Source organism: Sander vitreus, chromosome 12, assembly GCF_031162955.1.
Source record: "Sander vitreus isolate 19-12246 chromosome 12, sanVit1, whole genome shotgun sequence".
Taxonomy (NCBI): Eukaryota; Metazoa; Chordata; class Actinopteri; order Perciformes; family Percidae; genus Sander; species Sander vitreus.
Window position 1 is genome coordinate 7,643,858 of NC_135866.1, and position 25,236 is coordinate 7,669,093.

The 25,236-nt window shown below is 40.6% G+C and overlaps 1 protein-coding gene across 1 annotated transcript; it reads right to left on the minus strand.

Annotated features, from left to right (window-relative positions):
• Nucleotides 1-11,191: 11,191 nt before the first annotated feature.
• LOC144526353 (mitochondrial import inner membrane translocase subunit TIM44-like) lies at nt 11,192-24,660 on the minus strand. The gene is made up of 13 exons (XM_078263775.1): nt 24,599-24,660; nt 23,251-23,355; nt 22,540-22,704; nt 22,282-22,362; nt 21,970-22,119; nt 21,114-21,247; nt 20,437-20,522; nt 19,470-19,562; nt 18,872-18,996; nt 18,369-18,419; nt 14,072-14,161; nt 13,695-13,805; nt 11,192-13,513 (listed from the first exon to the last, which is right to left on the minus strand). The coding sequence occupies exons 1-13, from the start codon at nt 24,626-24,628 to the stop codon at nt 13,394-13,396; spliced, it is 1,341 nt and encodes a 446-aa protein (XP_078119901.1). The 5' UTR covers nt 24,629-24,660; the 3' UTR covers nt 11,192-13,393.
• Nucleotides 24,661-25,236: the final 576 nt, after the last annotated feature.

A 25,236-nucleotide genomic window follows, 5' to 3' on the forward strand; every position in this document is an offset into this window, starting at 1 on the left:
TGGATCCAGGACTTCCGGTATGTCGCCTCCATTTCTCTCTGAATTAAATCCTCATACAGATACGGTTTAACGTTATTTTTATGCTGTTATCTTTACAGAATTGCATTCCAGTACCCCAACCAAACAACTAACATGCAGTTTCTTTCATTTTCAGGAGCTGAAAACTTTGGAAATAGAAGCTTTGAACAGGGCACGGAACAAACATCATCCACAAAAGTCCCTCAAAAGAACCTTTACATATCTCCAAATTCATCCCTCTCTCCATCTCCCGATCACCCCTTATCTTCACACCAGCGCATAATCAAACTGTCCTCTGTCCAGCCCCTCCTTATGGTCCGTCCACGAGGATGCCGGCATGCTGCTGTACGGGTCTAATAAGATACGGATGCAGCGGACAACCAGAAAGAGCAGCAGCAGCACGAGGAGGCCAACGAAACACAGGGCCGTTCCCTGCTCGGGGTGCCCTGCCGTGGGCTGTGGCACCGCTGGGCCCCTGGGGAACCCAGGCGGAGCAGGAGAGGAGACTTCATAGTCCACAACCCAGTAGTTTGTGTCACTCATCGTGGAAGTGAGGGAATGTTTTGAAGGTTGAAATCGTTTACTGTGTAGGTTTTATTTTGCAGTCAGAAGAGATGAGGAACGTGCATGGCTCTGCAGCGTCACCTTTGTTATAGCGAGTTTGATTTCTAAACCCAGAAGGAGATCACATGTTGAAAATGTGGCAGATGTCAACAGTTTGAACTCAGCCACAGTGTTTCCCACAAGCCACAGGGCAAAGAAATAGTTTCAGCAGTACTACTGCGGGGAAAATTAGTAGTGCAAATGAATAAGCCCTCTGGCGAGCCGAGCAGCAAGCCGAGGCATGCTCAGTGAGTGTTTAATTACAGTAAATCCCTCAAGAGTAGTCAACAATACAAAAGCTGGGGTCACCACTTTAACTTCAAATCATCGGCACGATCCTCAGTTTATTTGTCCATTTTTGAAGTGTTATCCTGTAGCAGCCCTAGAGGGGCATTTGTTGTGATTACAAAGTGGCGTAGAAATCCCAATCGAGTGGCTGAAGATGATGTTCCATGGATCAATCAAAGTGCCCGCAGGCTGTAAATAATCTGCGTTTTAGTGCTTCAGAGAACGTTATGCTGTTGAATCACTTGAATGGTTTGGCCGTGTTGCAGTGAGTTGTCTATTTTTCATATCATGAGTCACCAGGAATGTCTTCATTTGGGGATTCAGTCATCAAGATACCTGCGGGGGGGGGGGGATAAATGACAAGATTATGGCTGGGTTAAAATAATCCATTCTCCAATTAAAATCTATATTTGTTTGAGTGATCTCATATCGATTCATAAAATCCTGAAATCGATCTTTAAATATATACGCCTTTTCACCATGGATGTGTGGAATTGACCCCCTTTTTGGGTGTCAATTCTTAGTGTAAACATTAACCTGGTGCATTGTAAAAAACGATTTGAGGGTTGCTTCTTGCTTGTACAATTTACAGCAGAAGTTCTCTGAGAATCTCTTTATTATATCCAGGCAAAATTGGTATTGTAATTTCTAATCTGAAATTTTACTAACCTAATTGATGTTGAATCAAATCAGAAATGTAATGGAATCGGAATCCAATGGATTCAGGGAATCATTGTGGATACCCAGCCCTAGACAAGATGCCATGTGAGTGAGTGAGTTTCCAGCGTGCAGAGGTGCCGAATGGAGGGAGAAAGTCTGATTGATTCAGGGGGATCAGAGCTCGACAGGGGCCCTAGAACATATATAAGGATTATAGATTTTTAGGGCCCCGGGAAAGGGGTTTTCAAACTTAGCAGTACCCCTGCCAGAACACATGCTAGTGAAAAAAAGACAAAACAGTTTTGTGTTAAACTTGTAACTGCGTAAAACAAAAAAAAAAATAACTGAGACCATGCTGAAGCACTACGCCTCTCCTGAGCTCAGGCACAGCATGGTACAAGAGAAATAAATCAGACACTGATGATGGAAGAGAATAATGTGGAGGTAATCCTCAGAGAGTTGCTGCACTCTTGCACAGAAACACTCTCCGTAGGCTCTTTAATGGCGTGAAGTGGAGAGACATTTCCTGCTGTAGGTGCACTCCCCAGTCAGCAGATTCTATTCCAGGAGGCTTCATCTTTCTCCTTACCACCCCGCTGATCCTCACAAAGACACGTTGATAGCTCCCCTGCTCTCCGGTTGATGGGACTAAAGGGCCAAGCGGAGCTTTAATAGGGAGACTTGAAGGCATAATGAAAAAAACTGCCTGCCTCAGTATCAATTATCAAATGGCCTGTGGTTACATCAGGGTGGACAGTTCAGGTAGCCGCGTGTATTGAAAGAAGCTAAATGAACAAGACTCAAGATCAATAGAAAGCCATGAAGTAGACACGAAGTTTACATAACAAGACAGCACATTAGTCAGAGTCAGTCATTGGAAACCACTCCCAACAAGGCTGCTAATGAAAACTGCAGAATAGTAGTTGCACAATGTGATGTTTGATGTCGTTTGATGACTTCTACAACTAATACGATTTTCCACGAAAGACTGCATAACCTTCCTGCACGGATGATTTTATACTTTTAGGATGTGACTGATTTTTATCTGCTGCCAGAAAACATGAAAGAAAATTATACAAGACTGGATTTTAAAGTTATTAAGTTTTTCCCCCTCCTAAATCCTTTTGAGTATCTGCACAGTCCAAATATACTTACAAGTTACGCAACACAACCAACATTTTTGCAGCTCACTGCATCTCTACTTGACAGTTTACTTTATGCTGCATTGGCAGAATATGTAATAGGGGAGGGTTACATTAATTCAGCTCCATCCTACATTTTTTATCCCGTGACCCTCCTGCTTTACAAGTCAGGAAGTCAAAAAAAAAAAAAAACTTTTTTAACATCACTAACGTGTTAATCTTATTCACAAGCAAACTCAGCAGATATGTGGGTTTCAAAAGGTGACCAGGGAAGTTATGTTGTGCAGGTTACCTAAGGTCATAAAGAGATACAAACACCACAGAGCCCAGAACGAGGATAGAAACCCCAGTGGCATTGAGGAGAAAAACAAATGCAGCTTTAAAGAATATAAAAGATTGAGCAACATCAATTTCATGGCTCATCGATCCTTATTGAGACACCTGCTTTGGTTCCTGAGCAGCAGACCAATCACACTGTGATGCCTGACCACACTGATTTACACATACAGAAAATAAAAGCTGTTCTGGAGCACAGGTTGGAAGAAAAATGTGGACAAATGTTTTATTTTAAAACAGAGTAAAGCCGTGCCAATGATTTCTGAGAACAGAGCACATGCAGTGACATATGGTGTCCCACGTGGCTGTAATACCTGTAATACCTCCCATTCATACCTGTGGATTATGACAGCAGCTTTGAAAATGTCAAGGACTTCTCCAACTAAAAAGGGTAAAAAGATGTTGTCTAAAGTTAACCCTGAATGTAGGATCTGCCAAAACAGAGCCAAATATCTATTAGTTGAAGCAATGTAGATCTAAAAATGTTAAATGAATAATCATGCAACGCAACACTGTTTTGCGTCCTCTTTTTAATCCCTGCTGGTAGTGTTCTCTGAGTATATCACCCCAAACACTTTCTGTAATTTGGTTTTATTCTTCTGGTTAAAAAAGAACTATTTCTTAAACACAGACATCAGTGGAATTAGTTCAAAGATTTAAAGACAGGTATTTGAAATATGTGTCTCACTGCTGTTAAAAGAAGGTTGGAAGAAGCAGATGATTTTATTAAATGATCTCCTTATAAAACTTCAATTTTGACCAAGTGACACGTAAACTCCTCCACTGTATTCCAAACATGCAGGTCATAAAATGGACATCACGCAGTGGGTGAATCTGCCTTTATATTGTGTAGATTTGCTCCAAGCACAAAATCAACTCTGCCCTGATACCGTGAGTACAGTTTAACATGTTGGTGCCTTATCATCGTCTACGAAATAAAACAGAATTAATAAAGCACATATAATATAATTATATTCCCTGTTTTATTGTGATGCTGTGGCTGTCTCTAGTGTACATACCTCGATCCGCCTGTCTAATTAAGGGATAGATGTAAATATTTTTCTTTCTTTTAAAACATTGAATTGTAATGAATTTTTGAACCAAGGATTTTTACATTATTCCAATTAAATGGGACATGAAGTTACACAACAGCACAAAGTTATAGCCTGCAACCCACTCGCCACGCATGCATGATGTTCACAGCTCCAGGATGACTTCTTCATGCAAAAGTTCACACAATGACAAACTGGAGGACAGATCACATTAGAGAACTTACTTCCCGGCTGTTGTCACAGATGAGTACATGTGATGGGAAATTTGGAGTGATGATCCAGCGGCAGCAGCAGCAGCCTCAGGAGCGGTTCAGCACCGCGGAAAGCTCCGGTCTCGCTGAGCCTGCACACGGAGCTCCAGGTCTGAACTCTGCAGCACCTCTGCTGCTGAGTCCAGAGCTTTAAGTCCTGCCCACTTATGACTGTCCATGCAGGGACTGCACACATCATCTGTTCGTTCGGATGAGTAAAGCGCCGGGAACCGTGTGTGGCTTTTGCATTATGTAACAGGAGCACGTGGGCCAGGGCATGGACACTCAGGGGCCCTGCAGCCATGCAGCCAGTGTGAGTTGTATCTGTTTTATTCTTGTTTACTCCAAAATAATAACTCTCTAATTTTCTTAGAATGATCCTATACGAATAAAAAACAAAAAACATTCTTTAAAAAAAACAAAAAACAAAACATTTGTACACCGAACGGTAGGTTGACAGGTGCGAAGAAAAAACATGTATTGTATGTAAGTGTATTAATACTTAGCTTTTTTCTAACATTTAGTCATTTTGACACTAGAAGTGTGAAACTAAAATGTAGTCAGTATGAGACAAATGTGATGATGCCACTTGCATAAACTGTATTTGAACAGATAACTATGAAAAGGCCCCAAAATGAAGACATTTTAGAGATTTTACACAATGTTGTTGTCTTTGGGTTGTGTTGGGGAGACTCACGACCTCAGTATTTTTTTTAATTGCTATTTTTGGTTTGAAAACATGCATGGCTGAATTAACCTGTGATCAGGCCCCGGGGTAAGATTGAGCTGTGGGCCCCAACTGACCACCCTCCAGGTGTGGAGTTTAGTGTAATTCTATTGAACACTAATTCATTTAGCAATAGCCGACCATGTGAACAGAGTAGAAAGTGCAGGTAGAACTGGAACTAAACTAAATCAGATTTTACAACGAGATGTTGACTTGATGATTTGTTTGGCAAAAAGTAGACAAAATCATAAGTGTACTAAAGATCCCTATTTTTTATCGTATTTTGGCACTTGCTTTCCACATCTACCTCACTTCCTGTACCTCACTTCCTTTCATCCGCTGTCTTCACCACTCATTGGCTTTTGTTTCCACCCTAATTACCTGATTGAGTTCACCTGGTCACTCCTTATTTAAGTCTGCACTCCCTCGCAGTCTGTCTCTTTTACACCTTCACATGGGGCGGCTGATGAGTTTTACTTTGCACTTTATTTCTTGATAACATGTCTGATATTTGAATAACATATTTATTTATCTAGTTACTTTATGATAAACATGTTAGAATATTGACTTTAAGTTCTGATTTCTATTTGTTTCTTCCTAGATTCTCCAACCCATGTGTGTCTGTTATGTTATCCATTATCATTTGCCTCACCCCCTTTTGTTAAATAAATCTTCGTTGAATGGACGGAACTTCTTTGTGGCTCATTCATGCATTCTGATAGATGCCCCATGACGATGGCAATCAACCTCTAAAACTGAATCCTCCTTAATAAGAGCTTGTCAGAGTTGATGAATTGATCATCATTGATTGATGATGAATTAATACTAATAGTGTGCTTTACAAAGGAAGACCTATAGTTTGCATGTGCTTGGTGAAAGGTATACGATGATTTAGTTATATCTTACGTCGGACTGCATTGCAAGTTTTGCTGAACTGCAAGAAAGGACCTGATCAAAACAAGTGGGCCAACCTGACTGCACCTGTGGCTCAGCTCCAGATACTGACTGTGAGAAGTCATTAATTGGCACAATTAAAACTGTACAAACACTGGGACAGATTGCAGTCCGTAAACATCCATATCTCCCCTGCGTGAGGCCACATGGGATCTCCCTGTAGGTTTAATTAATAGTCAGTGGATTGTAACGCTGTCCTGAAGGGGCTCATAATCAAATCACAGCGAGCAGTGCTCCAGCAGGCCACCCACTGGGGTCCTCATTGATCGGAGTCTCCAGCCTGCAAGGTTATGAAATCCAACATTTCCATCGCTGTCCTTATTGTTACAGATGGTACACTGAGGGGTAAAGCTGTGGTCCAGGAAGCAGACGCAGGCCAACGCTACAGGATGTCTGGACCCCATGACAGCAGGTGAGTCTGAGTAACTAAAACCATGTGTGTGTAGGGCACTTGAGCCTTTGTTGCCCTTTGAAGCAGCCCTTCCTTAAGACTACAGACACATCTCACCTCCTTCGGCTGGGATTGGAAGACTCTTAAAGCTGTAGTACTTAGTTTCTGGTAATCTATTGCAAAGTAATGACAACAACACTGTTGGTGTTGGCACATCCACATGACGCAAGCCTTCGGTGATCGCACCCCTCCTCCACGCAGTCGCTAGTAGTGTTTAACCATCAAATCAAGGAGGACACGGAGGATTAGCAAATGATGGACTCTTCAGAAGTGATAAGTATCTTATTTTTATGTCCTGAGCTGAACGCTGCAGACGCTGTAAACATAGCCATTCTGAGAAATGCAGAGAGTTGTGTGGAGCTGGTAGGCTTAATTAGCTTTTTAGAAACTCATTTGGTAATAGCTTGAATGTAACGGACGTTCATTATATAAAATAGTTGTGCACTATAGCTTTAACCAGGGCCAAAAACCTAAACTTGACCTTTTCCACTGTACAGTCTACTCTAACAGAGTCTCGCATTGCCAGACCTTCCTTCACTGCGGAGGAGGGTCTGACTAGTCCACACAGAATTCAGGGATGGGAGAGAAACATGCTCTGGTTTATTGGCATTTCTTTAAACCAATCACAATTGTCATGGGCGGAGCAATCCTGGAAGTGGAACGTCGTGGATATAGACTAACTCTAACCTAAACGTGTTTGGTACAACTCTCTGTGGAAAGTGATGCCTGATACCTTCCTAATTATTACTAAGACTGCGCTCCAAATCGCATACTTTTTCTACTTTCTACTGTACTGCAGCTGCCCTTACAAAGTGGGTACTGTTGCATGCAGTATGCATTCAATTGATACATACTTTTTCATACATTGCACCCTAAACTTTGACCATCCTGCTCATATATCCGTCGCAGGCTTCTGTCCATGAGCTGTCATCTGTCTGTGCTCTCTCGGCGGCTCAGTCAATGTAATGTATCTTCTGCAGCGCAAAGGATTGTGGGTCAGAATAGCCAAAAAAGCATGCTGGCTTGAATACTGCAAAATGTGACCGGATGCAGTAGAACATCCTGGTTACCAATGCATACTGCATTTGGGACATGCTAAATCTTTTTCTGGCATACTGAATAGTATGGTAGTATGGATCGTAGGATAAAACATTGAAATGAGTTGATCTATTGTAATCAATCATTATCAACAGTTTTTACAAAAGCACAGAAAGTTATATTTAACCCTTTCTGCCAATATGTTCTAGTAATTTATCATTTGACAGGATTACATGAATAGTTTGATATTTTGGGAAATAAGTTAATTCACTTTCTTGCAGAGAGTTAGATGAGCAGATTGATGCCACTCTCATATTTGGTCGCTGTATGTAGCCGGTTAGCTTAGCTTAACATAGAAGCTGGAATCAGGGGGAAGTATCTGCTGTTTGCCTGGCAACCTCACGGTGAGGTGTAAGCATTTTAGAATACTGGTCATACACAAGTGACATATAACATGAATATCTTTCACAATCATAATTTTCATAGTGTACCAATCAATACCAATCGCATATTCCTAAGCAATTATTTTCCTTTACTGATAAGTTGTCCAATTTTGTTAATATAAAGATAAGAGCAGTGCAGCAAGCCCTAAACGTGTGCAGTATGTTTAGATACAAGTAAGGTTGTCCTGCGTATCAAGCTACTGTCAAGTTTTTCCCTCAAGACCTTTTTAAATACTGTTTAATTTGCTGGGGAAATAAAAAAACAAAGTGTGTTTAAAGTATGTTGCTTCAAAACAAAACAACCACAAAGGTAAATGAAAGTGTCAGAAGAAGCGATATGAATTGTATGACAAATTGTAAAGAATGTATAACATCTGCTTACGTAACGGTCTGTTGCTGCATTCACTACACTGAAAGCCTTTTTATTACAGTATGTAGACAAGAGCACATCTTGGTGTATACATGGTAGTGTGCCACCGGGAACAAAATAAAAGAAGTAGATGAAGGAGAGCGCTGTGTTGCCTCCAGGCTGTTGCTGGGGTGCATCCAACCCCTTTCATTCAGGTACAATAAGAGTGTTCTTTGCTCAGGGGGCAAAACATGGACTTTTTCCACAAGAGTGCTCTTATCATATCCTGTGATTTAAATGGGTTTAGTGTTATCTTGCCACGCTGCACATTGAAAGAAACAAAACTTAAAGGACAGAGGAATCAACACTCAGTAGGCTTCAGTGGCAGTCAACAGAAGTAGACTTTGGAGGACCAAAGGAGGTTAGTGGTAGGACGGTCCCTATAGTCATTCATCACAACAGACAGCTGTGGGATGAGGTCCCCTATATATTGGCCCTGTGTGTGTGTGTGTGTGTGTGTGTGTGTGAATCTACAGGCATGTGCTATTTAAAGCCTGATCTATCATCCCTATACTACCAAATCTATAGGTTTATCAACCAGTGTCAATGGCCAGATCCATGGACATCTATCAAAGCGTGACAGTTTGGAAATGAGAAAAACAAAGCGCGCACACACAATGCGTAGAGTTTAATTTTCTCTTGTGAGCACAAACGCACACAAAACATACAAAGCTGCTGACTCTAAGAAAGCTTGGACAAAGTGAATCATAATACAGCACTCTTTATTCTGAACCACATATATTACTGGATAAAAATAGGAAAACATTAATATATTTTTTTCTGACACTGTTCACAAACTGCTCCAAACAGCTCTATTGTAGTCCAGCATTTGCAACCCGTTCTCACTCCAAACTCGTAAAATATGGACGTTTGGACAGTGGCTGTCAGCGTCTGAAGCGACGAAAAAAGCGCCCTTCAGCGTATTTGTAGAACGTACCGGGGAGAGCAGCATCTACACGGGGTTTAACGCGTAGTATGTAAGGAGGAAATTCCGCGTAGGGAGGTTGGCTGGGGTGGTGGATGGGTCAAACATAGGACTTTCACCCAGGAGACCGGGGTTCGTGTCCTGTGTGTCTTTAACCGTCCCTTTCATCCTGTGAGTCTAAGGAAATGTAAGCCCACCCACGACCTTTGCCTGAACTCAACTGTCCCGTTCTTCCCACGAGTCACGGAAACGTAGGCCAACCCACGAGCTTTTCATTAACCTAACTGCGTCAAAAGGGACGCCAATAGTCCCGACCAAGCGTGTTTAGTTAAAGCGCGTTATATGACGCTAAAGGAGACTTTTAGCGTCAATAACAACAACAAAGGCACTCTGACCAAGTGTCCGTATTTTACGAGATGGGAGTGAGAAAGCATTGGCCTTTACTTCCGTGACGAATAGTTATAATGCTTGCCTAGCTGCTAGCGTGGCACGCCCTCATACTCTGCTTCTGACTAGCTAGCTCTTTGTGCGACTCCCAACAAAGATGGAACAGAAGTGAGATGTTTCACTCTGTAGCTAAAACAGAGAGCTCAACACACAGGGTGAAAAGAGGAGCTGCAGCAATGTGCAGTACAACAAAAATATGGTGTCACATAAACCTATTCTGGTACAACCTCTAAATACGTACAATTATGAACCTGAAAATGAGCATAATATGAACACTTTAAGGTTGAAGGATGGATGTAATGTGTAAATCTTAGTGGCATATACGCTTTACAGTATGAGGGATTTCTCATAATCACGGGAATATGTGGCAACAACCATGTTGGTTTTTAAGTAGTCTACATTCACAAAGTTTCACTTCTGGGATTGCCAGTGTGCCTTCGGAAATTTCTCCAGATGTCACTCTTTTCAGCTGGATGTACCTTCCGCTTTCTTTGTGTTGGCATTCTAAACTCCGGTGGATTTCTGAGGACTATGGTTAACTGCTCCTCAGATCTCTGCAGGGTAAATCCAGACAGCTAGCTAGACTATCTGTCCAATCTGAGTTTTCTGTTGTACGACTAAAACAACTTTTGAACATACATGTTCCACCAAAACAAGTTCCTTCCGGAGGCTATTTTGCAGAGGCACCGTGGCTCTGCTCGGCGCTTAGCACCGCCCAAGACAGTTGTGATTGGTTTAAAGAAATGCCAATAAACCAGAGCATGTTTTTCTCCCATCCCAGAATGCTGTGTGGACTAGCCAGACCCTCCTCCGCAGCGCTGTGAAGGAAGGTCTGGCAAAGCAAGACTAGTTTTTAAGTGAACCTTGTCGTTTTTCTACACCATTGACAAAATATATTTTCCAGATATGCTAACAGGTTAGGAAGCTGGGTCAGATGTTACTTGTTGTAAACCAATCTATTCCAATCTGAAGAATGTGAAAGCATTCAGTGAACAAAGAAAGTAGTGATTTCCTTAAATGGTTAATTTTTTATTATGAGATATGCAAAGATGACATTTTGGCTGATAGTGGCGCTAGAGGAAAGCTCATGAAGTGGACAGTTTGTCCTCTGGGTCCCAAGAAGGAGTTCAGTACATTTCATGCAAGATTTGCTAAAGATCGAACCCAACAAAGATGCTAGATAAAAGTTGAGGCTTTGAAAAAAACCTTAAGCTTCATTGTCTGGGGACCATAAATGTCTATACCATATGAGATGCCAATCTGACCAATACATGTTGAGATATTATGCTGTGGACCAGCTGTAAGCAGGGGAAAGCTGCTCCATGCTCTGGCTGAATACTGCTGTGATTACTGCTGCCACAGGTCCCCCTTCACAGCTTGTCATGCATGTTTATCAATGAGTCCGCTCACATATTGGTCAAGTTAGTTAATTTAAAATATTGGTGTATATAATTGGTGGGTTTTATTTGACATATATGAGTGACAAATATCATCAGCACACACCAGGAATGTAACTTGAGCATGGTGTGACCAGCAGGGGAAGTCATGAATTCTAGTTAGACCATCTCACATCACATGCTTTGGCCATGAATGACAACTGTTATACAAAAAAAAGAAAAAACCTGCTCAAATTCCTGTCTTGTAATAAATCTAGGCACTAAAGATATTCACCAGGAGCTCAGCTTCTCTTCACAATCATGGGAGGTTTCTTTAAATGAATTACGTAGTCAAGGAAAGAGTTCCAGTACAATCATAAATGTGTTCCATCGGGAGTAGAGGCCCACAGGGAACAGTGTCAGAAAACAGTCGACACAACGGGTACAGTAATGTGCTTATTCATTCAAGTTTTCATCTTCAGCACTAACCTCATGAAAAACCACATGCATAACAGCAAAACAAACATTTTTAGTAAAACAAACAGCTGAAAAATGTACAGCATGAGATGGCAAATGATCCTCAAACAACAAAGCTGCCATGATGACATATTTGAATGTGGTCCCAAAGAAGCAGTACTCGACATTTAATATATTTACAAGGACTTGAGAGCTTATATTAATATGTAGATACTGTACAGTTCTTCTTATTGACGGTGTACAGAATATACAGTGGCTGGGAGCCCAATGCACAACAACTTGAGAAAACCTTTCAAATACAAACACAAGGACATGTTTTCTCCAGCTGCTTGTGTTCTCTCGGGCGCTCTGAGCTACAGTACACATCACAGCATGGAGCCATATTATATGGGTCAATCCTTATCTATCTTGATGTACTATGTATGTTTTTGATAAGTCTCTGATGTGAAAGCCAGCAGGAACCAAGCAGAAACCACCTCAGCCGAAATTTTGAAGCCAATGCTAGAAAAAGGGGCTGTACTCGATAGTCAGAATATTAATGTAGCAGCAAACAAATATTTGCTATGTAAAGATATAATGTATATAGTAATGGCGTCCTGAGCAGAGAATGACTCTCCAGTATCTTGAGTACAGCCCCTTTTTTAAGATGCTTTTCATTTAATGGTCCATGGGAATTTGGCCTAGAAAAAGAAAATTTCAGCTATTTTCTCTCTAAAAACATTGAAGACTGTCTCGCTGAATTTCACCTTATGTCTTTTTTTTTGGTGATTTTAAAGTGTGTTTATTAAGGCGTCATTGAAGGGCCAGATATACTCCAGAAAGTGGACGTGCAGTTCTTTTTACATTTGGTGTTTGCATAGGCAAATTGTACACACATTTGTTGGCAGATCCTCACAGACAGGCGCGTCAGGCTTTATACCCGCATCGTACATCCCGTAAGCCAGGCTAGAAAAACCCATAATGCAAATGGAATCTTTCATTAGACCCTTTCTAGATGTCTCAAGCCCAATCTGAGGTTACTCTGATGACATCATCAGGGTTATTTTTATATTTTTTAATCATTTTATTTATTTTCAAAAGCTCCCTCTAGAGCCACGGATAACATTATACATAACTAGTAGGCTCCTTGTGACAAGTAAACCGATCTTCATGTGTAAACTGAAATTTGTATTTTCTGTTTATATTATTTGACACATTAAACCTAGTTTTAGTCTTCAGATATCTCTCTTGAGATGAGAGGGCAAAGTCACAGGTGCCATGTCCATTTTTTCCCACCGGTCTTCTTAAAACTAGCCACCAGGCTGGTATGGATGGACTCTACCATTGGATAAAACAATGAAAGGAATGGCACAGGCTAATTTTTTTTAGCCAGTTTGTGAAAAACTTGGTTCCATCCATTTGAAAATGTTCTGTATTAAATCTCCACCTGGAAACCCAAACACCGAGCTGACCGGTGCAAGAGACAACACACACACACACACATTGCTGAACGCACGCATGTTTTCTATCACATATCATATACCGGTAGTTTATCTCTAAGTTCATGTATATCCTTGCACCATAGAGTGGATGAATATATACATGTGCACATGAATCCTCTGGGCAGCATTTTGGAAATGTGAGTGTGTGCAAATACAGTCTTTGGCATGACACAGGAGCATGGGTGAACTCTGCGCTCAGATGTTTATGTATGTGTGAGTCAGTACGTGCAGATGTTCCAGGCACATCCCTGTATCTTCTGCCCTTTACAGTTGGTGTGTCCCATGTCTGCCTTTTCATCTGCACTCTGCCTCCTCCTAGAGAGCCTGCTCGGTGCTGGAGGCAGAGATGTCCAGGAGTCTCCAGGCTGCGTTCGGGTTCAGCTCCTCCTGGTCCCGACACAACGCCCAAACATACATCATCCTCATCACCTTCTCCTGTTGAGGGAGGAGAAGAGCAGATGGTCAGTCCAGAAGAGACGGTAAGGAGAGGGAGCGGGACGTGTGTTACTGAGTGCTCATCTAATTTCAGCCATTTGAGTCTTCCTTGGAATAACTTTTGTTCTATCAATTATATCAGATTCACTATTCTGGTGCAAGCAATTAGGAGTTTACTGACCGGATCTCCTTCCACAATTTCTCCTTTGGGGCTGCGGATCACCATGACAACCTGAGCCTGGAAGGTGATGATCAGCACTGGGCCCTGGTCCATCATCTTACCCATCGCTAGCTACAACACAGCAAGAGACAATCAACAAACAATGAAATGAGAAGAACACACTTAACAGGGGTTATTCTTTTACACTTTCTGGCATGTAAACAACCTATGATGTCTGCTTTGGTGCATGTAAGTGAAGTGAATGTTAGTTGAGAGGGAAAAAGCTGAATACAGAGAAGAAAAAGTAATTAAAGATATCACTTCTTAGACATCTGAGAACACAGTAAAGTGTGAAGCTGTGTGTGTGACGGCTGGTGTACAAGTGTGACAGCACTTACATCTATGTTATCAATGTCAAGGATTTTGGACTGGAAGAGCAGCCCCAGCCCTCTGGCCTGCTGGATGGGGTGAGCCAGTTGACTGTACGTCTGTGGACAGGTGAGGATAACACATACGGCATGAAAATGAAGCTTCACACAAACTTGTATGCCACCTAAAGAGAACGGACCAAAACATTAGTTCCCTGTTTGAGGGTTTCCATTTTGTGAAAAAGTCTATATAAAGTTTGAAGTTATATATATATATATATATATATATATATATATATATATATATATGTATATGTATGTGTATAAAAAGTGTGTGTGTGTGTGTATATATATATATATATATATATATATATATATATATATATATATATATATATATATATAAATAAATAAAGGGCTGTCCAAATGAACACAACAATAACAAGTTAACGCAAATTCCCTATTAACGCCACGAATATTTTTGACGTGCGAAAAACGCATGTGTTCGGTGATTTGGCCTCCGTAGTTTTGGAAATCGGGAAGCGATGCAGCAGTAACGTTGAAAGAAACAAAGCTCCTTAAGCAGAAATGGATGAAGAAAAGGATCTTATGAAAGGGAAGTTCATTTCAAAGCCCTTCCAGATGCTTCTCTCCACAACACCAAACTCATTTGCATGTGCTGTCGATGTAAACTGACTTATAACCGGAAGTACGTCCAGTCTCAAACACCACTAGCTGATGCAGAGAACCCTCCTCTCCCTCGCCAAAGGCAGGCCACGCTTACAATTGCATTGTTACATTTAGCTGACCAATGTACTTGTCAATGTGTCTGTTGCTGTAATGCACAAGGTCCATTGTTTTGTGTTGAGCTCCTTAAAAAAATTTGATGTTTAGTCAACTTTTACAAGTGTAAAGTGGGACACTGCGTTGTGTTAGTCAGTGTCGCCGGCAGTCGTAATCCTGTGCGTACATTTTTTCATATCTTTATGATTTTTTTTTTTTTTTTACATTTAATATTAAATAAAAAAGTCACAACGGCAAATCCTGTCTTTATTTCATTGAATAATGTGCTTGAGATGCATTTTTGGGTTTATCCATTCCCTTAACTTTACCCTTGTTCACTTAAGCCGTGCAGGGTTGTCAAACTCATTTTTGTTCATGGGTCACATACCCCTTAATTGACCTCAAGTGGGCCAGACCAGTAAACCACTCCAGAAAGATCAGGAACTTTATCTGCCACAGAGTTTCTTGTCAGCTTGATGTTGGCAAACGCAAGTTGCTTCTGCTATGACAGCGCTCTAAGGCCATTGTATTAATTAATTATTTTTTTTACGGACCTGGGAGAGATGGGTAATATTCCAAGAAAAAGCTCAAAATTTCTAAGATTAAAGTTGTATATTTACAGAAAAAGAACTTGGATATTCTCTGAGATTAAAGTGGTAAATTTGGAATTGGAATTAATTACTTCTCTGCAATTTTCACACTTTGCAAAGAAGTCCTCCAGTGGGACTGATTGGACCCTATGGCGGGCCGGTTCTGGCCCACGGGCCGTATTTTTTGACACTCCTGCGTTAGAGGCAACGTTTGAAGATGATGATGGTTGCGTCACTGGTTGCGCACGATCACAATTTCTGGCGCTTGATTTTGAAGTTGACAACGTCTGAGTTTACCGGTATCATAGCCTAAAAATGAGCAAAAGAACACAAATTAACAGCTTTTAAAAAAAAATAGGCCTAATAAACAAACTGCCCCGAAGAGCAGTGGAGATTCTGCAGAGCAGCAAAAGGCAGAGCCTTGAATCCGCTAACGTTAGTGCTGCAGACGGTAGCATTAACACTCCAACGGTAGCTAGCAGCCGGCTACATGATTGCTCCGCGTGCTTTGAGTGACGTTCCGCCGTTGAAGACGTATCTCTCAGGAATACCTGACAAACGACGGAGTGGATTTACAATGATGAACATCCATCATCATATTAAGAGTCAACGCGGAGGCCGTTCTGCGATTCTTGGACGCAACGGGGAAACGCAGAAGGAACTTCAAATAGGTATGATAGTATTTCATATATTTAATTGAATCTGGCTTTTTGGATTGTTTATTGTAGCAACTTGGTTTGGTTTTGCTGTTGCATCGTGGTGTTAGGCTACTATCTATAGGCCTGTTCTCATAATGATGCTGCTCAATGGCACTGTTCTTGTATATGCAGACTTTTGTGTTTCTTTGGGCTATTGCTGGCGGTTTTCCTGTGTTTCCACTGCGTGCTGCAACAAATGATCTGTGTACAAAATGAACTAAGTGTAGCGATTGACTATCCAATGTATATATATTTTAGCATTTTGCAGAAAATCTGAATTAAATGTGTAGCTCCAGATTGAGTCTGTGTGAAAACATTCTGCGCACCACTACACATTTTAGTAGTTTGCTGTAGCCTACGGTATTTCGAAAGTGTCTGCAAACTCCTAGCGTAATCTCTGTTGTTGTTGTTACCTGGGCTGTTAAGGGAGAGTGCTTTTTTTTTTCCTGTGAGACATTGCAACACTGTTTTGAGTGCTTTAATAACCGGTTAATGGGGGATCTTTACACTTGTTTCTAATTTTGTAAGTGGAACATTACAGTGAGCATAGGCCTTTATAACTGTGAATACATCGATCGCTGGATCCAAAGTTATACAGCGAACTGGACATTAGTTATTTTTTTAGCCCAGATCACAGGTCTGTTGTGTTCTATCTCTATATGTCTGCTGCATTCTACCAGTAGGCGGCACTGTTGATAAGCAGGTATTTGTCGCCTAGAACACAGGTCTGAAAGCAAGTTTTCAGTGGCTTATTTAGATAGATAGATAGATAGATAGATAGATACATACACACACACACACACACATATATAGGAGACACGAAATCGAGAAGAAGAAAGAAAACACTGAGAAACACCGAGAGACACTAGAATAGTTAGCTTGGAAACGATCTAAAGTCGCTTTTCCATTACGTGGTACCTGCTCTACTCGCCTTTTTTGGTTTTCCATTACGAAAAAAAGTACCTGGTACCTGCTGACAGGTACTTTTTTTAGTACCACCTCAGTCGAGGTTCCAAGCGAGCTGAGGCGAGCCAAAGAGGTGACGTGAAAGCGACAGACAGGGGTGTCCTGAACAAACCCGCTATTTTTAAATAGTTTAGCCAGCTGTGTTTTTTTTTTTGCTGCCTCCAGCTTCATTTGAAACTAAATGTGTCTTCTGGCTGTGGCAACAACAACACACCTTCCACGTTCTGTGTGTCGCGTTAGGTCACGGCAGTTTCCTGCGGCGCCGCTTGTTTTACAGTTCTGCGGAGGCTCCAGGCAGAGCTTTCGCCGTAGCCTACGCACACACACACACACACACACACACACACACACACACACACACATGGCCGGCTCGACGCACACACCAGCGCACAAGTATAAACATCAGGCCACTTAGATATGCAAGTTTGTCAAGTCAAATATCCTATACCTACATCGAGATATCGAATCGCTGACCTGATAATCGTAATCAAATCGGGAGATCAGTGAAGATTCACACCTCTATTTGGCATTCTCTCTTCTGCAAATTTGAGCTACTGAGAGCTGCAATGATGATTGTGTTCTGATGGTGTTGTAACGTTAGTGCAAATAACATGAACCAATCCCTCCCTCCTACTCGTTCGCTAAGTAGACTGTGTACAGTAAGTGTAACTGTAAAGTTAGCCTACAAGCGGGCGGACAATAATTGTGCGTATTATAAAATAGAATCCTGCCGGTGCCACTGGTGTTATTCAGGTCAATGTGCTCTCTGTTGGTGCTTGACGGGCTTGAGTCTGCCATATTATGCTTTCAGCATATTTTTTTTTGGGGCACACAGTACCTTTTTTATTCTGGAGAGTATTCTAGACATTATTTGTTATTGTTTTGGATTATTGCAATAATAATCAACATTTGCATGAAGCAAGCATATTTGTCCGCTCCCATGTTGATAAGAGCATTAAAAACTTGAAAAATCTCTCTTTTAAAGTACATTTAGAACGGATACAATTTTATTAATTGCGAGTATACTACGGACAATATAGCTGTCAATCTTCCTCTATAATACCATTTGAATTTCATTTTTTTTTTTTTTTATATTCAATGCTCAAATGCAGCCTGTTATTAATATGTAAATATAAATATTTGAATTGATTGACAGCCCTAATAACAATACAAAGAGATGCTGCTGGGCCTGATCTCAGACTCAAATGCAAAACCCATTTCACCTTCTACGCTGTATTCATTTAGAGTATGATTGAATGCAAAATGTAGAGGCAGCAGCATATAACTTACAGCTTCATAGCACCAGTCTTTTAATACATCCAGCTCTCCGCGGATCATGGCCTGCGGAAAGGACAGGTTATTGGTTATTGTTTACAACGTCAGAAGGGTATTTCACAGAACACACTGAGCCAGACAACCAAACTTACTCTGTTAAAGTCTGCCTATTTCCATTGTCTTAGCGATTTCATTCCATTACAGCACATTATTTTGAGTTTCCTGACATCAATGATTGCATATATGTCTTTTGCTGCTCAGCTTGCTTAGAACTTGCTTCAAAATCTGACAGCTCCAGCTTGGCTTTGTCAATTCTAACGCAAATTAATTTACTTAATCTGATCTACGCTGGAGTAAAATGTCACTTTTAATGAAGCATGACCTTCATCGTAAGTCTTTTCTTAGCCTCCTTAGTAAAAAAAAAAAAAAAATAAATAAAAGAAAACAGCGGGTATTGAGCAAAGACTGTGAAGGAAGAGAGTCGAGGACAAACAGAGAGAGTAGAAAAGTCTATTTACCTCCAGTATGTTGGGGATGATGTCTTTCTCACACTGTTTGAGGAAAGAGTCTTTGTCAAAGGTGGGGTCTGCCTTCACGATCTCTGTCAGCACTTCGGACATTTCCGTTTTAGAGAAAAGACCACCTGAAAAACAAACGGCCACAACAAACAGATCAGTCGCTACTATAGATGGGACGTTAACAAATATAAGTTTATATCCTACGTCTTTGAAATACCCACATTTATCTATAAAACCTGGCCACAACATAGAGCACACACTTTTGTTTCTAAGCAGAGATGTGTAGGTACATCACTCACAACTTGACTCAGCAGTTGTAAACAATGTGCAATCTTTTCTACATTTGACACATTTTATTAAAACTTGCAGGTTTTATTTCGGGAAATGAATAGCTATCGTGGTTAAAATGGGCAAACATGTTAACGTCTGCTTGTTTTGTTAAAACTACCTGTTTAAATGGCCAACGTATTTTCATTATTATTGTTTTATAATGACATGAGATATCAGGTTTTAGGAACAGGTTGTTTATAATATTGTGTAGATCAGTCAACAATGACAGGAAACTGCCAAATCAAAACCAACTATGGTGGAGCATTACCTAGGAAGCCGGTGACTCTGTCAGTCACAGCTCTGGATGCTCGGACCAGGGCGTTGTCACTTTCATCATATTTCATCTTCATCTCAAAGAATCCTGTAGGAAACAAAATACTGAGGTGAGGATCACTTAACAGATCTTTTTTTTTTTTTCTTTTCTTGTTCTTATGATAAACAGCTATTCTGTATATACTTGTTTCTGTTATATATATATATTTATGTATTGTTTATTTTATATTAATGTTTACTATGTTTGTTTATGTTAAACCAACCACCAAGGCAAATTCCTTGCAAGTGTTTTACTTGGCATTAAATCCTTTTGTGATTCTTATGATTTTGATTCTGAACTTGTTTTAACAAAAACAAACATAATATTTATGAGTTTTTTTTCCAGTGCTAGGAAAGCTGCACCTGTGAGAGCACTATGGTTTACACCTGATGCCTGAACTAACTTACTTTATAATGCACTACTGTAAAGAATCTGGTGCCACCTGCTGCCTTTTAAAGGAAATTACACATGTGCAACTTCGACTCCTTCGACTTCTCTTTATTGATCCTTTTGGGATGACTCCCGCAAGGAAATTAGATTTCCAGCAGCAGATTTCAGCAACTTACAAAACACTTGTATAGAAAAAAATACCGTATAGGAATAACAAAACAAAAAGTAAACAAAGTAAAAAAAAAAAACTACAGATAAATAAAGATAAATATATAGGACTGTGTACGGCATTGTGTTATTATACAGTGAATAAAAAGACATTTAGCATAAATTAACAGTTAAGAGCAGTTCCAGAGTATGTATGTGAGTAGATTAATAATTGCACAGAATGAATGAGTGGCTACCACTCCTTCCCTTCCTTCCTGTTCTGTTCTGTTCTGTTTACCCTGTTTCCTCCTCGTCCCCCCGAGTGAGGAGTTACTGTACTGTAAGTGATTTATTATACAACATGAATTCCAAAATATTTCCTTACTGTTAAAAACAACGTTATTGTCCTTGAACTCCTTCCACTGCTGGTACCACTTTGAATCCTTGTGGAGAACAACACCCATATCCTCTCTGCGTCACAAAATACAAAAAAGTCACACATCAGACATTAGAGATGTTTACAATTTTCTTTTTTTTTCAACTACCAGTTCACACTCCGTACTTCGGTCCGTACGGGGACATGAACCAGCGACCCTCCCGTTCCTAACCCAACTCCCTACGGACTGAGCTACTGCCACCCCAAACAAATGCGGCTATGGATTAAAGGTATAGTAAGTTATGTTATTCCACATACACTTTTTGTCAAATTCAGCGATCATCTCCTCGCGGTCACCTAGATCTCTATTTTCTGTGTTAATACACAGCCCTGGCTGTGTAAATGGAAAACAAACAGAAAGGAGTGCACGAGCCAGGGGGTGTGTGGGGGGGTGGGGTGGGGGGCAGCAGTTATCTGTCTGTGAATTTGGGGGGGCGGAGCTTCTAAAGGAGGGGTTGTATTTGTTTGGCAGTTGAGTTCAAATATTCAAATATCAACAATCTTTGCGCAGCATCGGTTACTGCACCTTTTTAATAGGGAGCATACATTGTCCAGGTGAAGATATATTCTTACAGCAGAGTGGGGTGTGAGGGGAAACACCTTTTTGAGTTCCAACAGCTACTCACTCATTGGCCTCGAACACTCTGGAGTCGCTGTCGGCTCCTTTGGAGGAGAAATCGCTTCTCTTCCTTAGCTGCGAGGGAGCTCTGTAAGCGCCAGCATCGCCGACATCTATCTCCTTCTTCATGGTCTCCACACCCTACAAAGATCATACACAGTTGTATTATAACTGGGGTAGAACAGTACATGTGTGTATACAGAACCATTCAGTACAGGACTATCAGGTCAGTACACCATATGAGCTGAATATCTGCAGTCTGAGTCTTGTGTGGAACCTAAATTCAAAAGTAAGTTTCACCTGAATGCTTTGATAAAATGCTAAATGGTCTGCTTTTATATAGCGCCTTTCTACCTTATCGGACAAAACGCATTACCTCTCATTCACACACACATTCATACATACGAACTGTCAACCTTGTGGTTAAAAGTCACGCTGCTCTACCTCCTAAGCCACAGCTACAGTGGTAGTGTGACAAGTGTTGACTGTTTGACCATGCTAATCAGGCGCCTGTAGCTGGCAAGCCAGAACTACAAGACCCCCCCCCAACATCCACCATTTGCAATCACTGTGGTTTCTCAGTATATTACAGTATATTCTCTGGAAACTTCCCGGCGACTCATTTGCAACAGCATCAGCCAAATATTGTCAGAACTAACTGGAGTGAAAAGTAGAGAACACATAAGCAATTCTGTTTCCTTCACATGAGCACCGACTTACTGACCTGTGCAAATGTTTGAGTGACTTCATTTGTACAGCAAGAATAATGGCCCATGAACCTCTGCTTAGTGTTAACTAAGAGAGGCTGTCATTTTGAGCTTAAAAGCTTGGAAATGTATGGATATTATGTTTTCTCTTCTGACCTGTGAGATGGCCCTGAATGCGCCGGTTCTGCCCAGTTTTTCTCCTCCTTTGGAGACGGTCTCAGCAGAGTGTATGGCTGTCTTGGCAGCCTCCTCCACACTTTCCTTGATCTTCTTCCCGATGTCAGTACGACTCACCTCCTCAAGACCCTATGGCCATTATGCCGATACATGCACACACACAAGATGGATGCAATTAGTAAGATAACATGGTAAAAATATACAGTATGTGGCTTTTCCAGAAACCAAGAAGACTTTATAAGAACTATTTGATTTTTTTTACACCCACGGTGTAGAAGTATGACACCTTACCTCCTTGACGGTCTCTGACAGGGAGCCAAAGGTCTTCTTAAACACCTCTGAAGTCTTCACTGTCTCAGACTCTATAGATTTCTATTGAAGGAAATAAAAAATAACTAATGTGTGCACGTTACAAAAATAAAACTTATGTAAAGCGAATCCTGGTTGATGCAGATAAATCACATCAATGCAAAACAAATCAATCATTATTCAAAGAGATATTGTCTAATATAAAAATCCCCAAGGCTACAAACCAAATCATGTTCTTACATATTTTCTGCGAGCTTGTTGCAGAGCATCGGACTCCTCGAGCCTCTTGGCCTCTTCTCTGAACTTCTTTATGTTCTCTTTCATCTCCTGATTCTTACTGAATTCCTGACGCAGATTATCCACAAACTCTCCCAGGAAACCTTTACGTCCCGAAGCATATCGCACCTATTGAGATAGAACAGAATGCAGGACTTTAGTTGGAAAGACGTGTGAACAGATTATTCACATTTTTCTACTGGGAAGTCCGTTTTTATCTGTCTGTGGCATTGAAAGAAGGAATAAACCAGAGTCCATGTACTATTTAGTAGGACTGGGTATCGCCAAGGATTTCCAGAATCAATTTGATTTCGAACCACAAGCTTCCGATTTAATATCATTAAAACTTCAGTTACAATACCAATTTTTCTTGGACATAAAAGAGATTCTCAGATAATGTATGCCCAAAAAGGGGGTCCATTTTTCCACATCTATGGTGAAAAGCATAATAAAAGATCGATTTCGGGATTTTATTAATCAATATCTGATCACTCAAACAAAGACCAATTTTAATTGGAGAATCGATTATTTACACCCAACCCTACAAGAGAGAGAGTATGAAAGAAGGCAACCTTAAAAATGGGACAAAACCGGATAAGTAAAAACATTTCTAACTTAAATTCATTCTTCTAAAGTTACACAAACGACTGATAAATGGGAGCTGTCAGCGTGTACCTGCACGTTTGCAGCTGAGCTCCGATGTAACGTGTAGGCATCTCCTCTCCACGCTGGAGAGACCAGAGGCCGGGGGCAGAGGGCCAAGGCTCGTCTGCCAACCAGCTGCAAATGGAGAGAGAGAGAGAGCCACTGTTAGTAACAAACATTGACTGTGCCATGGCACTGCAATGGATGGAGAATGAGTGACAGGTGGTTAATGGGAAACTAAGGAGTCATGCCCTCAGAGTAATGAGCAAGGATTTACAATAGGAAAATGGCAGGACATTAGTTTTCCATTGCAATCTCGATCCAAAAAGCAATTCTAAAGAAGGCCAGCTCAGCATTTTCATACATGTCCCAGGGAACGACAGGATGCTTGGTTATTTCATACAGTACACCTGTTTAGAAGAATATGTATTTGTTATGCTTGTCAGTCCACATTCAGCTTTTCCTTTAATTTGTCACCTCTCTGTATCTGCATGGGTAGTGGGTTTAATTATGAGTGAGAACACCTATGTGACCCAAATAGTCAGATATTTTGTCACTGCTAGAAAGGGTCACACATGTTGATGCTATAGGGACACCACATGTAGTAATAGCTGTCAAACTAGAGTATGTGATGATAAAACCATTTGCACTGACGAGATAGCTGAAATGCCTAGTCAGGTGGCAGAATCTGATGAGTCACAGAATGTGTTGTAACACCAGTATTACTTATAGAAGAGATTATACCACTATTATTAATCTTGTTACGCCTGTTATGTTTTATTAATTGCTTTATTAATGCTTCATTGCCTGGCTATGTAGGAGTCTAAACGGCTTACTATCTATGAATAAAAAATAATAATAAATGGCACCTTAAAAATAAATGGCAATTAAAAATGTGCAAATAAAAAGGGTGAAAGCAATAGAATCAGAGTAAAATAAATAAAAATAAAGAGCAGTAAAAACATTGTTAAAAGGGACGGTATCACATAAAGTAAGTCTATAAAATGGGTTTTAAGAAGTGATCAAGAGTTCACGGATTCTGCGAGCCTTATCTCCCCATGCATTTAACTAAATCCGACCGGTTTTAAGCCAATATACACAGACATCTTTTCACCAACAAACCTAAAACAGAACGTTAATTTTAAACGTTGATAGGTAAACAAGAACATTAAGAAATCTGCCGGTCAGTCTGATGCAACAAGGCCTTTTCTCTCGGACAGCTCGAGCTTTTGTTGCATAAAAAACACCCTACGGAATCCCCACCCAACATAACTGCACGTGAAAAGACTAACAACAAGCCGTTTATGTCTACACTCTTCACCAAATTATCTACTGGAGACGTAAGAGCTGTAATAAAGTACATGCATGGTTGTCTAACCTCGTAGCACCGACACACGGAGGCTGCCATCTTGATCTTGAAATGCGCGTAGCTGCACGTGGGTCCCTGCTGCAGCAGCTGACCTTCCGCTAAACCAATAGGAGCAGAGCTGGTAGGCTGGGGGCGGAGCCAGCTGTCAGCACGACATAAAACGGAAAATCCACCCTGAAAAGAAAAAACATTGGGCTTTTATAATGATACAATTAAATAACATTATACACAAACCCAACTGTCTACCTAAACAAAATATCACAGATTGTCACATTCTTTATTCTGTAGGCCTATACTTTGCCCTTCCTTCAGTAGCCTATGCCTGTTGGCTCTACTGTGCTATGACAATAAAGTTGAATCTAATATAATATGATAAAATAATTTAATGTAGGACATTACATCTAAATGGGTTTCATTTGAGCTCACTAAATAAATCACAATTGGCGCCTTTGTGTCCTTGGAGTTGCTCACTGTTACAGCCAGGTCTTATTCTCTTGTTACAAAACAGAGTAGACATTATCAGGATATTACTACAGTGAGTACAATTTAAAAAAAAGTTACAATGTTATTGTATTTTTTTAGTTCGTATTTCCTCCTTAATTTTAAAAAGATACTGTTTGTAATTGTAATTAGAAAAGGCCAGTCTG